The 15,867-nt window shown below is 45.4% G+C and overlaps 1 protein-coding gene across 6 annotated transcripts in view; it reads right to left on the bottom strand.

Annotated features, from left to right (window-relative positions):
• Nucleotides 1–12,431: 12,431 nt before the first annotated feature.
• MLLT6 (MLLT6, PHD finger domain containing) overlaps nucleotides 12,432–15,867 on the bottom strand; it is a 92,368-nt gene continuing 88,932 nt past the window's right edge. For all 6 annotated transcript variants that reach the window (XM_019550252.1, XM_019550254.1, XM_019550255.1 and 3 more), the window contains one exon: nucleotides 12,432–15,707. In XM_019550252.1, the coding sequence (XP_019405797.1) occupies nucleotides 15,663–15,707 (45 nt within the window). In that variant the 3' untranslated portion in view covers nucleotides 12,432–15,662. The remainder of the gene's footprint in view (nucleotides 15,708–15,867) is intronic.

The raw sequence follows: 15,867 nt of genomic DNA, 5'->3' as shown, positions 1-15,867 counted from the left end.
ACACTGCTATGGCCACCTATGAGTGGTCCCTGTTCACTGCCAGCGCACCCCTGCTGCCACCGCCTGTAGGTGGTTGCCATGCCGATGCCCGCTGGCCCTCAAATCTAAGGAGCCAGTGGATACTGCCCAGGGAAACTCTGCCTGGAGACTTGAGCAGATCAAGGGTGAAAACATCCCCATGGTCCTCAGGGGTCCTTCTGGCCAGAGCCTCCTTCCTGGTCAGATAGACTGCTAGCTTGGCTAGGTTCAAGAGGAGTTTGACTAGGAGGTACCAGGGTTTGGTGGGTTTGGTGGGGCTGTGGATGGGGAGTGGGTGGTAAATGAAAAGGTGCAGGGAGCAGTGCAGCCTGAGTCTCAGCCGGAGGCGGTGAAGAGGCTGCAGCCTGGCACACTCCAGGTAGGCATGCACCAGGGTCTCCCTCTGCTTGCAGAAGGGGCAGGCATCAGAGGAGTTCATGAAACATGCCAGATGCACATGCATGGTGATGGCTCTGTGGAAGAGTTGGCAGCTGAGGTCCCCAGTGGCTCACAGGGCCAGGGGGGAATATGGACTCATCCTGCAGTCCTTGCTGAGGGTGTCCTGTCACTTGGCATGCTAGTGGGACATGAGGACAGAATGACAAAGGGTGCGGACCATGAGTGTTTAGAGCTGTGGGGGATGAGCTGTATGGAAGCAGATCTGCTTGATATTCCCCAGCCTACTTGCCTTCGTGGCTCCTTGTAATCCACCCGATTCCTTCAAGATTCTTTATTCCACAGGTGTAATGACCCTCTCTCCTTTTCAATGGTATTTATCTTCCACAAATCAAGCTATTCTCTCCTCTGCTAGCTCTCTCAGTTCCTCCTAGAAATGTAGCTCCTGTTTCATAGCCCTGCAGATTGCTTTTAAATCTAACTAAAAACATAAACTCAGAAATGTGGAAACTTTAACTCAGGTGTGGAAATAATGTTCGGTGAAGCATTGCGTGCACTGTCAGGATGCACAAAAAAGCTTGCTTTTGTTTTATGAATCTGAAAGATGGACATTTTAATTCTAATGACTGCAGGACTAATGATACAATATGTTTTGAGTACTTTTCCTTAGTTTATTCTGTTTTTTTAATACAAAATGTATGATATTATCAAATGAATGCACAGTCCAATACAGTTGTATCTGTTTTTGCTTTGATCTTGAACTGAACCATACAGCCCTAGGCCCCTAGCATATTAGTAAAGCTTCAAGTTTCTTTTTCCCTGGAGTGTATGTAATGAGGCACTGGACTAGCTGCATCCCCCTTTTCAAAATCCTCAACCCACTCGTGCAGTTGCACCTCTCTTATTCCTGTTCCACCCAAACTCTAGCTAAAAACCTTCACTCAGGTGTAACAATATGAATTCAGGTGTAGAAATGACCAACAGTGAAGGTATTGGAGGTACTGACTAAGCCACTTAAGAAGGCAAGTTTTGGTTTATTGATCTAAATAAGAAGAATGCATTTATCTGTGATGACTACAGTACTAATGGTTTAGTATCTTTTGACTACTTTTTGCCTAGTTGTGTTTTTTTGAATGTTATATAGAATCTAGCAAATGACTGTACAGTCTAATACTTGTATTTGTTTTTGCTTTGATCTCAAAGTAAATAATAGAGTGCTAGCTGCCTAGCATTTTAGTAAAGCATCTTGTTTCTTTTTAACTGGAGATGTATGTGGGTTGTGTTTTGTTTGATGATGTGTCATGCCATCTGTACCCCACTTTTCAAAATCCTAGATCTGTCATGCTGTCAGTTCACCTCCCTGCACCCATTGGCAACGCGTAGGGGGTGCAGGCGGGTGGAAGTGCACACCCTGACATTGGTGGTGGACCCCCTAAGATTGGCCACTGCCGGCGGTGCCTGCGGGCAGTCGCCGCTTGCCACCCCTCCTTCCCTTGCTGCTGACACTGCTGGTGGCATCTGCAGGCGATCGCTGCTGACCGCCACTGCTGGCGGCATCTGCGTGTGGTCACCGATCACTGGTTGGCGCTCACCACCCTCTCCCTCTGCCACTGACACTGCTGTGGCTGCCTGTGGCAACTCCCCACTCACTGCCTCCACAACCCCACCACCACTGCCACCACTTGTGGGTGGTTGCTGTGCCCCCCCAGCCTTGGGAGGCATGCAACATTCATGCCTGCACTGGATCAGACACTGGGAAAGAACATAACTGCTCCTCACTGGAATTTTGCAATGTTGCAAATGCCTAAAACTAAGGTTCCTTGTTCTACATGGATGCATCTACATTTTACCTCATCAGTGCCTAACTGAACTTAGGAGCCTGGTCGTCAGGCACCCAACTTTGAAAGCTTTTGTCCTAGAGTTGTATCAGAGATGACCTTAGATCAGCTAGTCCAGCAGTTCTCAACCAGGGTGCTGTAGCATCTTGGGGTGCCTTGAGATCCTAGTAGGGGTGCCATGGAGCACAGTGTTAATAATGTTAGGGGTGCAAACATGATTCACAAGATAAACCCAGCAATTTCAAAAAAATCTGAACTGTTGTGGGGTTTTCCTTGCAACAGAAACATTGTTCTATTAGTTAAAAAGTGAGTAAAAGCTAAGAGCTGGCATTTTCCAAGGGGTAGGTATCTTGAGCCAAAAAAGGTTGAGAACCACTTCTGACCTCTGACATACAGATAGGCAGTGGAATCACAGCTTCTTACCTCTGCAGGGCATGCAATAACTTGTGTCTGATGAATAACCATCTCCTCGAAAGGCTTTCTCTTTTTTTAAAGACTCCCAGAAATTAAGAATCCTCCACTGCCCTGTTATTTGTTCCAGTTGTTACAAATGTGTGCTTTATTTATAATTTGATTTATTCCAGCTTTAATGTGAGATTGACAAGATGCTTGTACAACAGTGTACAGGGAAGAGAGAGAAGAGAGGACTCCCTTGGTGAGACGATGGGGAGTGGGGATGTGAGTATGGGAAGGGTGGGAGGGGGCATAGAAATCTAATGAGTGAACAAACAAACATAGGGTAGGGAGTCAGGACTTCTGGGTCCTTTTCCCAGCTGTGCTGCAAACTTGCTAAGGGCAAGGGTTATAGATGTATAGTAGGATCAGACTGTTAATCTCAGGACTGAACCTGGGATCCCTATAGATGCCCAGTTACTATATTTTCTTTTCCAGGGCGCTTTCCCTTTTTTCTGTTGCTTTATCTCCTCAATAGAACAGCAAGCAAACTCCAAGTCAGTAATTACAACAAGGTATTCTGGAGGCTTAATACATTAAGAGAGAATTTCATAGCAGCAGATTCCTCCTATGCTTTTTAATGATGCCATGACAGGAAGATGGGAGCAGTGACGTGAATGTGCTGCTTGAATTCATTCACAGAGCTCTGTCGATTTTCCAAATGGGAACATCAAAGCTGGACAATTGAATTTAGTTCTCTTGCTCACCCCAGGTTCATCCGTTTGCCTTTAAACTAATCTTTTAAGCTTCTAAGGGTTTTTTGGGTTGGTTTTTTAAAACATTTACTACTGGGAAAATGTAACTTTCTGACAGTTGAGATGATTTAGCTGGTGCAGATGGCTAAGCACTGAAGGGAGAAGAAGGATTGCTGGCTTCGTCTGTGGTATTTTTCAGAGGAATCAGATGGTAAAACATGTCAAGGCACCGCTCTTCAACTTGTCCTGCTCCCCCTTCAGGCCCTCGTTCCCACATAAGTGGGATTTCCCCATCACTGCAAAAAAATCAGTGACCTGAAGAAATTGCGCTGGTTCTTCAGCAGTGAGCACACTTCTGTCTTAAACCACAATTCAGGGAGACCCCCCTCTTCAGTGCAGCATTTCTGTACCTGCCTTGGTCCCACTGAAGTCAGTGTGAACTAAGCAGGTACTTCAATGCTGTGGCCAGTGTCAAAACGGGACCAAGAGCCCAGCATAGTGTTGGGGGATGGGAGGGTTGCACTGTTTGAACTGTCTTTATTTGGTTATGGCAAGGATTTCTTAGGGTGGTCTGTATGGGACCAACTATGTAGTTGAGATAAGGTTAGACAGGCTTTCCAATGCAAGACATTCTTCCTTGGAGACCTTGCATTTGAAACCCTGTCTAACTTTATCTCAGCAACATATTTGATCCAATAAAAGATATCACTCTAAGAAATCAGTGCCTCTCGCGTCATTTCTGGATTATCATGGCTACAACATCACTCCTACCCTGCCAATTTTTTGGTTAAGATATAAACTGATATTCTGGTCTCCTGCGTGCATCCAAAGGAATAAATTCCAAAGGAACTTTCCTTAGGGGAAAAAATGTCCTGGAGAGGAGATCAGGGCCTCATTTAATCAGCTCCAAGTGGTCAGAGGCACCACAGAAAGGCACAAGGACTCCACAGCTCACAGTTGGCATATAAATTAGTTCTTGGTTCCCTACTTACCAGTGTTACACCTAAGGACCTAGATGAAGTCCAGCATAATTATGTTTTGCCTCTCTAAAACTTCCCCTTCAGTTTTGGTTGCATATTTGACCAACCCTCCATGCACTGTTACTGTGGGCTGTTAAGCAGTTACTGTGTTCTACCCAAGAGCTAGCTGCTTCAGTGGCTGTGAACTTCCCTCGGCATACCTTGTAAAATGCAGATCCTTTAGCCTTAAAAGCCCTCTAGAAACACAACATACTTGAATTATTCCTGTATTGTTTCTGGTGACACACAATTAAATGGACACCCCCCCTGCCCACACGCAACCCCCTTCATATTTTTATCCTACAGATTATTTTTTATTTTTATTTTTTTGGAAATCATTATTTTATTAAAAGACCAAGGACTGCAACAATTTCACAGTCATACAAATATGTTAGTGATACAAAGATGCTATTATATGCATTACACACAGAGAAAAATGAGGCTTGTTGAATTCCTTTATCACTGAAGACAGGGGAAAGGTAAAGTGTAACAATTTTCTGTCTAAGATGTCCCACTGGCATTAGCACCTGAACTGGATTTTTGTCCTTAAGAATACATGTTAGGAAAAAAATGTGTCTTCCCATTAATTCTTTTGCAAGTGGAAGGAGACAGTTCAATGGCTGTTATGCTATAAGGAAGTTAGCTTGGAATCTGAGCATGTAGTTAAAAAACCCCATTTATTAGAAAAAAATATTATACAAAACTCTGCTCATATGTTTTAAATTCTAGTATTTGCAACTGTCCGCTACTCATCTTTCCCTCTTGTAGCTCACTCCTGTCCTGAGGGCCAAAGAATAGACTTTTGGCCTTAGTTCAGGAAGTCAACTCTTGTCAGGAAAGCAATCAAACCCATACTTAGCTTTAGGGATCTGCTGAAGTCCCACTGAAGTCCAAGTTAAGCATGTGCTTTAAGGGTTGTCCAGAATAGGGATTCTCCTATGCATGACCTTTATGTGCTTTCCTGTATTGTCAGTTGCTGGGACTGTTTAAGAAGTTCACTTGTGAGTAATTAATAGATTGTAGTTTATGAGGTGAAAAGAAACAATGAGATCATTTAATCTCACTTCCTGTGTAACACAGGCTGCAGAATTATACCCAGTCACTCTGATTTGATGCCTGTATCTTCAGTTTGATCTTCAGGCAGTCCTCTAGTCTTGATGCTTTAGCTACCAAGCAATACAAAGCTACCCCAGCCTAGATGACTTGGTGTATTGCCACACTGATCTGCAACAACTTTAAGCCTTGCTGCATCACTGCAATGTGTTTGCATTGGGCTGCTGTGTCTTTACCAGGGTAATTGCAGCAGCTCCAATTTCTTGAAAAGCATGGGTGGGGTCTAAAATATTACACCGATGTCTGAGATCAAAATGCAGGCCCTGGAGTGTGTTTGCATTTTAATTTTTAGCTAATGTACCCTGTTTTAAATTCTACTGTCCATGGAACTCAAAACATGTGGTTCAGAACACCATATTGATGAGATTTTCAAAGCGAAAAATGTTTTTCCAGCTTTCTGTGCAACTGGTCATTTCCCCCCAAATTCAGACAGAATTTCAAAATTTTAAAAAAGTACATGGAATATTGTCAGTAATTTGTCTGGAACCAACTTCAGTTGTTACTGTGGACTGCTGACCCACTAATGTATTGCTTTTGGTTGAGGAAAGGACAAATGTCACAAATGTAGCAACGATGTGAATTTGCAAGAAGCTGAAATAAAAGAAGAGAGGGGGACGAGAGGGAAAACTGAATTTGTGATGGGCAGCAATCAAATCTCTGTATCTGAACAGATCGCAAGGAAATTCTGTCCAGAGCTTCACAGCTCAGGTACCCCTAGACAGATATTTCATGCATAAAAATTTGTATTTTCTCCTGCCATGGAGAAAAAATGGGAGGGGGAATTTTGGGTGGAACAATTCCAGAAAAAAAGCAGTCAAATCCACTGTTTCTTTAGGCCTTGAAAGCAGTTTGAATCAGAATAGTACAAAGCCCTCATATTGGTTTAAACTCGGTGTATCAGTTGAGCCATGAATTTGCACATGCAAGCTAAAAAGATACAAACCAGATTTAAACTGGTTTAACTGTGTTCACACTACAGCTGACCGCAGTTTCACTAGGCTGGTATAAGTTTACAGCTTTCCACTACTAGGGCTGCGTCTACACGAGACATTGACTGCACAGTAGTAAGGGGCTACTGAGCAGTAGTAATGAGATGCTGCACAGCATCATCAAAAAGCCTTGTGGGGACGCTACTGAGCAGTAAGTTGGCTTAGTGTGCAGTCATTTAGTACTTGTGTATGCAAGTACTAAATGATTGCTCAGTAACAACTGTACAGTCAGCATCTCATGTAGATGTGACCTGGGTCTAGGATAGACCTAAACCCAAATCAGAGCCTTTTGTACTAGACTAATTCAATCAGTTTAGAGTCACAGCTTGAGTTTAACCAGCTTAATTTTCCTTGTGGGCAACTCTTTAGGGCACACACATTCCAATTTGACATGCTAGATTTAGGGGGTGAGCATATCAAAAGAAGATAGGGATGAAATAGGGTATAACAGAGAGAGCGAGAAGAGAAAGGAAAGTGTATGGCTGAAAGGAAAGCTATTCCAGTGATCAGGTTATTAATTTAAGGCTTGGAAGACTAGGATAAAGTCTTCCTCTGCCACTGACACTCCATGTGACCTTTGGCAAGTTACTTATCCTCTCCAGGCTTCAGTTCCTATCAGTTAAATGTTTCTAAGAGAATTTATCTTCCACACAGTGATACTGCAAAGATAAATTGGTTTCATATTAAAAGGTGCTCAAGTATTAAGGTAATGGAGGCCATTAAAGGGCTTTAAATAGATGAATATGGGGGTTGCTCCAAAATGCACAGTGACCAAATGAATTGCTGTTCTGGGTGGAACAGAGAGGCTTCATTGGACTGACTCAAAGCTAATGGGAAGTCTCAATAGGCTTTGGGGTCAGGCCCATAGCTAGAAGCAGCTACAGTTTTGTGGGACTAAGCAGAAGACTGGATTTTTGCTTATTAGCTTGTGGGCTTAGCCCGTGATAGGAATAGTTATGAAGATGGAAGGAGCCGATAGCAGCACTGTTGCACTTATAAACATCACCCACTCCATACTGTGACTCTCACTGTATCCCAGCCACCCACTAACTAGCACTGTCTGAATGTCTCCAGCTCTGGAGATCTTGCTCTCTCTCACACCTTCCTGCTTAGGAGTGAACACAGCACTGTTCAGAGCCTGGCTACTCTCCAGCACAGGGGTTGCAGTGCAGGGGGAAGTAGTGCAGTGTAATGGGTAGAAAGGTAGACTAGGACACCTGAGGTTTATTCCCAGCTCTACCCTGGCTGGCTTTGAGTAAGTCACTTCCTTTCTCCGTGCCTGTTTCTCTTCCCTGAAAAAATGAGATTAACGTCCTCCTTTGTAAAGTGCTGAGATCTCCTGATAGAAACTAATGTGTGAGTATTAGAGATGATTATTACTTCCTCTTCCTGTGCAGATTCAGCCCACTCCCTGTACTGCACTCTGAGCTCTGGGGTCCAGCTGGCCAAAAGGCAATCATCGGGATTCAGACTTAGGTCTCAGCCCCAGGGTATTTTTTGAGCAGGCACTTTGGTTAATGCTTGCTTTGTTTCCACTCGTTTCCTTTATAACATCACACCCAGCCCATAATGGCAAATAACAGAGCTATGTGAACCTTGCCTCCTGTAGAGGCCTGCCAGGTTCCTTCTCTTCCCTCCACAGGACCTGGATCTGACTTCACTAGCTAGTGCCCATCTTGACAAACCCAAGCGACAACCAGGAGCAAAGCCCTTAGTATCACCAGTAAAGAGCAACACACTGACTGGGGAAGGAGGACTTAAAAATGGGCCTGCTGTTTTTGCATTAATGGTTTTCTAGGGACTTGTGTAGGGTGGAAAAAGATCACACTCAGACCCCCTGGAAGTAGGGTAGGCTATGGCCCTTAGTTTGTGGGCTCCTCAGGGCAGTTGTCCTCAATTTGCTGTGTGTTGGTGCAGCACCAAGGACAGCAGGGCTAAGGCCCCACACACTACCACAATACAAACAATGACCCACTCATCGGTTGTAGCTGCAGGTATCTTTTCACTCCACAACCAATAGATCAGTTCTGGGCACTGAAGTGAGAAGATACCTGCTGCTACAACAGATAAATGAACTTCCTAGGGTCAAGCTTGGGTGCCTCCAAGGCTTCAACCCATACTTACCCCAAAGCTATCAACTCTTTCCATCTGACCCCACCATCTTATGGACCCTAAAGGCTGGGATAGCACCCAGAAGAGTTTCTAATATCTCCTCTAGCAGTCTTCTACGGAGAGTCAGACTCCTATAAAGGGGAAACGAGTCATCACTCAGACAAGAACCACTGACTGTCATCTAGGGATGGCAGGACATGGACTGCAAAGCAAAGAACCGGGTAAATGCAATGTATGCAGAGGAAGATGAGCCAAGAATTTCTATTGCCCCATTGGAGATGGGCATGAAAATCAAGGCAAAGAACTTAGGAAGACCCCTGGGTGGTTGATGTGTGAGCTAATTGGCATATTAGGAATGTTGCATAGGGATGAGCCCAATGGAAAACCCCAGCAGCACAGACTCTTGAATTGTCTGTGAAATTGCAGGTACAGGAACACACACTGCAGTTTGTGAAGGGTAAGGAGTAAAGCCTGAGGGCAGGGAGCAGTGCAATGTCATGATAAGAGGTTCCTTAGATGTAGTACATAGATAGCCCTGTGATAGAAGAAGGCAGGCAGAGAGGGCATTCTGCAAGGAATGGCAAGGAAGAAAGAGTATGTGTGATTTGTGACACACGATGAGAAAATAATTCTCATGGACTGACGAATGTTGGAGAAACAGAACCTGGATACCTTGCCTATTCAAGGCACCCCGCATGCATACACATCCTGCACATCACCACCACCCTAAGAGAACACACTCACTACACTTTCATGCAGTCCATGCAGAGCTCAGCACCTCTCTGCAGAAAACAACTGGTCCCCACATCTTCAAAATGGAAGCAGGTTCCTTATTTGGGGGACAGAAAGTAAACTAACTCATCTCTAGCCACAGGAGAATCAAGCACAGAAAAGCCTCCACAAAGAAGCTTAAATGCCTCCACAGCCCCTTTGCACACTCCTGTCTAAACCCCAGCATCCACGTGGTATCAGAAGCACAGTAAAACCCAGTCCAGATTTCTTGGTCTCCACAGGCACATCCCCCTCCAGAAGGATCTCAGATTCAGTGCTCTCCCCTGCATCATTGATGCTGAAATAAGCTCCTCTTTAGCCACATAAATTCATATCTTAGCTGGACAGAAATGGGGAAAAATAATTCTTTCCACTACAAGGACCATTGGGGGATTATCCCTGACTTGCCTTATCCAGAAGGATTGAACTAGATGAACAAGGCCTCTCCTATTTGCTTTGCCACCTGTGGTGGAAATGGTCATAGCTCCACTGGCGACAATTTACAGCATCTGAAGTTCTGCGCCTCTCCCCATGACACTACACACACAGGGACCGCTACTGCAATTGCAAGCCATATTACAACACTGGGGAGATGTAGAGGACCCAGACAGTAAGCTCTTGAGACTGGACATCACATGTCCTTTCTCTCTTACTGACTTTTTACAGCTGAGAGAAAGAAACTGTTTTCATGGTTCTGGCAACTGAGAACACCCAGTCATCCAGTACCTCTGATAATTCAACTCTGTGAGATCAGTGCCATCTCCCATGGTATCTCCATGGCCTGATCCTTTCCCCCTACCTCTTAAGAACAATCTTATTGAAGGGTATGATTTCCCTTCTCTGTCATGGCTCTGTGGCAGGAGTACCACTATTGGAGCCTCTCCGGGTGTAGCTCTGCCCTCCTGTAATGGGCCAACCACCTACTTACTCACCTGCCATGCCTTGATCTTATTCCATTAATAGATTGTTGTAATCAGCAGGAGGCTGCCCATTTCTACGCACCCTGATGACAGGGGCGCTACCTGTGGCTCCTTTTTCCTCCCCTACACCGCAGCCCAAGCCTCACAGATGGTGCTGATGAAATCTGACCTGGGCCCTGTTATGTCTTGGCCCCCTCTCGCTCTTAGGGCTCCTTGCCACCCCACCCCTCACTCTCGGGGCTCCTCACCGCCCCCCACTCTGTGGTAAACAGTAAACACAAAGCACAAAGCCCCTGGCTATAACATAAAACTAAACCGTCCGGTCAAACAACATTTGATCCCTACTGGGAAAAATACTCCAGCCCATGGCAGCAACCAGTGGATACTCATGCCGTCACTCCTTGCCCTTCTCCCCGCACTGGCTGAGCTCCCCCTCCTGCCAGGGCTTAAGAAGGGCTAAGCCTTGCCCCTTCCTGTCAGCAGGTTTCGCTGGTTGCCCCAGCAACCAGCACCTGTACTGCCCTGGTGACTGGCAGCTGCGCCTCCCCCTTCTCACTGCTAGGGGCCTCTCTTGAGCTGTCCCTGTTCTCAGGCGCAGGGCACCTAAGTGCTCTGCAACAGGCTCCATGGTCCCTTCCCTTCCCCTTACACTACAGACTTTGAGCACCGTTATGGATTCAGTGCAGTCTAGCAGATGGTGCCCTGGACCAGGACGCAGGACACCTGGGCTCTTGGTTCATCGCTGCTGCTCGCTGGGTGACCTTGTGCCAAGCCCTGTGCCTCATCTTTCTCAACTGTAAAATGGAGATAATGATGTGGACCATATGCACAAAATGTTTTGAGCTCTACACATGAAAACGTCTGATATCAGAGCTAGAGATTATTTTTTTTAAATCCTCCACGCACGCACAGTGAATTAAAGGTGTTCCACAAAGCCCAGACTGCTACATAGCCTCAGTATTTGGGGTATACTAAATGTACCCACTTGTTTGGGAGAAACAAGATGGATACACGCTGTTTGGGTTTTAAAATAATAAGGAAGACAAGGGTGGGGGTCTGACTTATCCTGAGACTGGAAAGTGCTCAGTGCTGAGGTGCTCTCTAGCACCCAGTTTCCAAGGGCTGAGGGACCAAAAGCAGCATGAGATTTCCCAAGAGATTTGTACTTATTGAGACACCAAATACATGGCCAGATCTTCAAGAGGACTCAGCAACCAACCATGCAGCACTCTTTGGAAGAAGGAAAAAAAAAATCAAGCCCTTTTTTTTAATACAGGGGTGGGCAAAATGTGGCCTGCGGGCTGGATGCGGCCCCCCAGGCCATTCTATCTGGCCTGCAGAGCCCCTAAAAATTTTAGAAAATGAATATTTATCTGCCCCTGGCTGTTTGTAATGCAGCCCTTGATGGCTTGCCAAAACTCAGTAACTGGCCCTCTGCCCAAAATAATTGCCTGCCCATGTTAATGCCTAACTGACAGTTTCCCCCCTTGGAAAATGCCAGGATCAGTTGCAAAGTCTACATGACAGCAAGTACTTGCTTTCAGGCTCATCTCTAGCTTTTCAAGCCCACAGGGCCACTACTTTTCCTTCAGTGGCAAGTAGCATACAGGTTCACCCAGCCTATTCACATGCATAGGCAGGGTGTTAAATTCAAGCCAACAATCTCATGGCTAAGCTGCCTTCTCTTTGCTAGTGGTCAAGACTTTAGTACTCTTCCTGTCTCCTCTCATCAATTTATTAGCCTGAAGTTCCTCTACAAAGAGTGGGTGTTAATTTGTAGTGCCTGTTTTTGGGAGCTTCCAAAACTGAAGATGCTTCAAGTCTGTTTATCCAAGGTGTGCCAAGAACCCCCTGCTGTGGATGAACTGATTTGCAGCTGCCTGGGTGCTCCGCACCCATGGAAACCAGACTGAAAGCTAGCACCCAGGCACTGATGTAGGCCCTACTATTCGAAAGTATCCCTTATCCAGGACAGCGCTTAAACATGTGCTTAGTTCCACTGCAGTCAATAGGATTTTAGCACATCTACTTAAAGATACACGCACACACACAAACCCCTTTCTTAGTTAACTTTTGAAACCCTAAATGTATTAAAAAGTCTTTGATATTAATATTAATATTATTTATTATAATAAAGAACAGTCAAGCAGCGTGAAAAAAATATATCTTAGCTACATTACCTTAAATTGCCAAAAATATACACATTTTTTCTCTTTTATTTAATAAAAAAACAAATCAAAACAAAAACAAAAAAGACACATGCAACATACTAAAATGAGACATTAGCATCAAAACGGGTAAAGAAATGTACCCCAGTGCAACCGAAACACAGATAACCTTTAGCTTCATTTTCTTTCCTCACCTTCCTCTTTTTCGCAAAGATGCAAAGTTTAACATCAACCTTCCAAAAGTGGCCCTTTTCCTCTCCTCAATCTGCCCAAGGGATCTTTGCCTCTGGGACAGAATGCAGCCATTGGGCAAAGAGTGCACTTCAAAAGGACCAGGTGCTTTTGGAAGATGGCAGAGAAATATAAATTTAAGTGCTATATGTCTCTTCCTTCCCCTTATTATCCTCAACTTCTTCCTTGCCTGATCTACAGAGTCCTCTTAGAGCAAAATGGCTTTGTACTCAAATGAAAAAAAAAGATGTGCCAAACATGAAGCAGGGACAGCTAGGAATGAAGCCCTGAATGACTCACATCCTACCTTTATGGAGATATCCTAAGCAAAACAGGATTCACTCCTTGGATTCACTTACATTTAAGGTTTGTTTGCTTCTGAGGAACAAATGCATCAAATCTTGACTAGGGTGAATCAGAATTAAAGAAAGGGGGGAACCACTGAAATGTTCTTCCTTCACCAGCCCATTTCTTGCCATTTCAAAGTCTGAAATTTAATTAAAACCCAAAATGTTGAGACCGGCTCCAGGCATGATATGAGGCTGTGACTGTTTAAGATCACTTTTCCAGGGATTTTAATGGGGATTGTTGCTCTAACAAGGGAGGAAGTGAAAACTTGAATCTGGGACCCTATGGTAAAAAACAAACAAACAAAAAGCCCAGGGCAGCAAGCAGCTGGCAGCATATTTTGGGGCAGAATCTAGCACAGCAGCATCTGCAATTGCAATTCTGCTCATGCAGCTTTGCACACATGACATGTGCTCACAAGCTGGGTCAGTGTCAAACTACCTGATTTACAGATGGAAGCATAGCACCCTTGGTTACCGGGAGTTCCATGGGGTTAAGGAAGATGTAGGGATTATGCCCTTGATTTGCAGAGGGGAAGAGAAAATGTTTAGATTAAAAAAAAGGTGCGACACAAAATTGTACAAAAGCATTTTCAGGAGTAAGGGGGACAGGAAAAATAAAATCAGGCCCTTTTGAACTCGAATTCAACACCTATAATTTTAAATGCACCAGGCTGATGGAAGTTTGGCACATACCAGTTTTTAACTCAGCAGCTGGCTGCAGAGAGGGAACGTTAATAATAATCACATTTTCCAGCTGCTCCTCTCCATGTCTCCACTGCAGAGATACCCAGGAAGGGAGGGAAACTTTTTTTCTGCATTCTCATTTTTATAGCTGCCATCTCCACCTTGCCACTAGTGCTTGTGGTGTCGCTGAGGAATAGCTTTTAAAATTTGTTTCAAAAAAAGTTGTGAGCAGACAGCATTGTCCTGTCCAGCTCAAAGACCTGGAAGCCAAGGCCCAGGAAGGCATTGTCTCCTTTTTGTCCTACACAACTACCATGGCCATGATCTTTCATTTAAAAACAGAAAGAAACAAGAAATGTATTTATTAGATGAACTGTGATGAACTTTTCCAGTGGTATCAGCACAGACCCACTGCCGATAAATTTGAATAGTGCAAACTAGATGGAGGCAGTGGGGATATGCTGAAAATGACTTGTATCCAGTAAGGTCTGATGACTTTTTCATTAAGATCCTCAGTGTTTCTGTTAGCTGGAGTCCTGACTCCACCCCTGAGCAACACGGATGTAACCAGGGATAGGGGAGGGGTAACTCATATGTTTGATGCTGATCTCCCCCTCTGCTCAGCTTCCCCACCTGTCCTTCAAAAATCTGTGGCATACAATCTCTGAGGAAGCAGGTTTCTCTGCTAAAGCTCCAGGTCCCAGGGTGGAGTTAAAATCAAAAAGTGTAAAAGCAAGGATGTTCCAGGCTGGGAAGACTAGTGCTCTTTTAGGGTTTTCCAAGCACTGGATGGTGCTTACAGTGCAGGAGACCAGTCTTTGCCAGAGTGGAACTACTTTAAAGATGAGTAAGAAAGATCAGGTACCAGATTTCAGATTATCCTTTCCACCCAACACATGCTTGGGGTCACCTCCCAGAGAAGGCCTGTAAGCAAACAGCCTGGGTAGAACACACTTCCTGAAGTTGGCTGTGCAGAGCACCAGAATGGCCTCAGCCCCTTTGCAGGCTGTGCTTGTTGAGCTTGGAAAGAGAGAACAAGTGGCAACATGAGAGGCAGGAGTGTGCTTCTCACATGGGAAAGTAAAGCGCTGAGCTGACCTACGGAGAGCCGCCCTACAGTTAGCATAGCAGGCAAGGTGATGTCTTTCAGTTTAGCCTTTGGAAAGGAGACCCCGAGCAGTGTAGGGCAGAGGAAAGTGGCATTCAACACTTGCAGCCAGTCCCTTTCCATAGATCCCTCATCCATGTCTTTCTAGGCTGAATCCAGACCTGGCAGGGGGGCAGAGAAGGGCTGTATGTGATGGTTACAGAGGACGGAACATCTTAGGGACCTGCGCAGTCAAAGTCCTGTGGGAAGTCCCAGTCATCAGTCTTGTTTCGGGGTTTCCTCAGCTACGATCCTCTTAACCTCCCTGCCTGGTGGGAGAGAACCCATGAGCCAACCACTCCCACCAAGTCCCACGTGAAAGGGACACCTTGGCAGAGACACCCCTTCATCCATGATCTTGGCTGAGGATGGGTTGCGATCTTGGTTTACTGCCTGACCTGGAGGATCCACACATGCACGTGCCCTCTGAAGAAGAGGCTGGCAGGTGTCTGAGCTCACACAAACTCTCTCCTCCGCTTTGCGTGGAGACAGATATAGCTTTGCTTTGAGCAAGTGTGGCCCGGACCAAGTCAGCAGGAATCTCCCTGCCCCTCCTCCCTTCTTAGAAGGGCACTGAATGCCAGGCCTCAATCAGAAACACACTTGTCTTCCAAACGCACCGCCTGGCATTACTTGCTGGCAGGAAATGCTTCTCAGAAGCCTTGTGCTCATTGCTCTAAAGTATCAAGATCTGTGACCGTGGAAAGCCGCGTTCCAGTCACCGAGGAGCTGGCTGCTGGTCTAGGCAGGCCTGGGGCTTAGCCCTTGTCCTGGGTGAGAGGAGCAACCTTTTCATTCATGCTCTGCAAAAAGACACAGAGGAGACAGTCTTCAGTGTCAATTGGACAGGCAGCAACATGCCAATGAATAGAAATGGGATGGCTCTGCTGTGCTGCAAGTCTGGCCTTTCTGGGGCACTGGGCTGGAGAACACAGATCCCAGTGTGGCCTGCTCTTCTCTCCC

Source organism: Crocodylus porosus, unplaced genomic scaffold (genome assembly GCF_001723895.1).
Source record: "Crocodylus porosus isolate Cpor-Errol unplaced genomic scaffold, CroPor_comp1, whole genome shotgun sequence".
Classification (NCBI taxonomy): Eukaryota; Metazoa; Chordata; order Crocodylia; family Crocodylidae; genus Crocodylus; species Crocodylus porosus.
The sequence above is the reverse complement of the archived record's forward strand: the minus strand, read 5'-3'. Positions and strand labels throughout refer to the sequence as shown.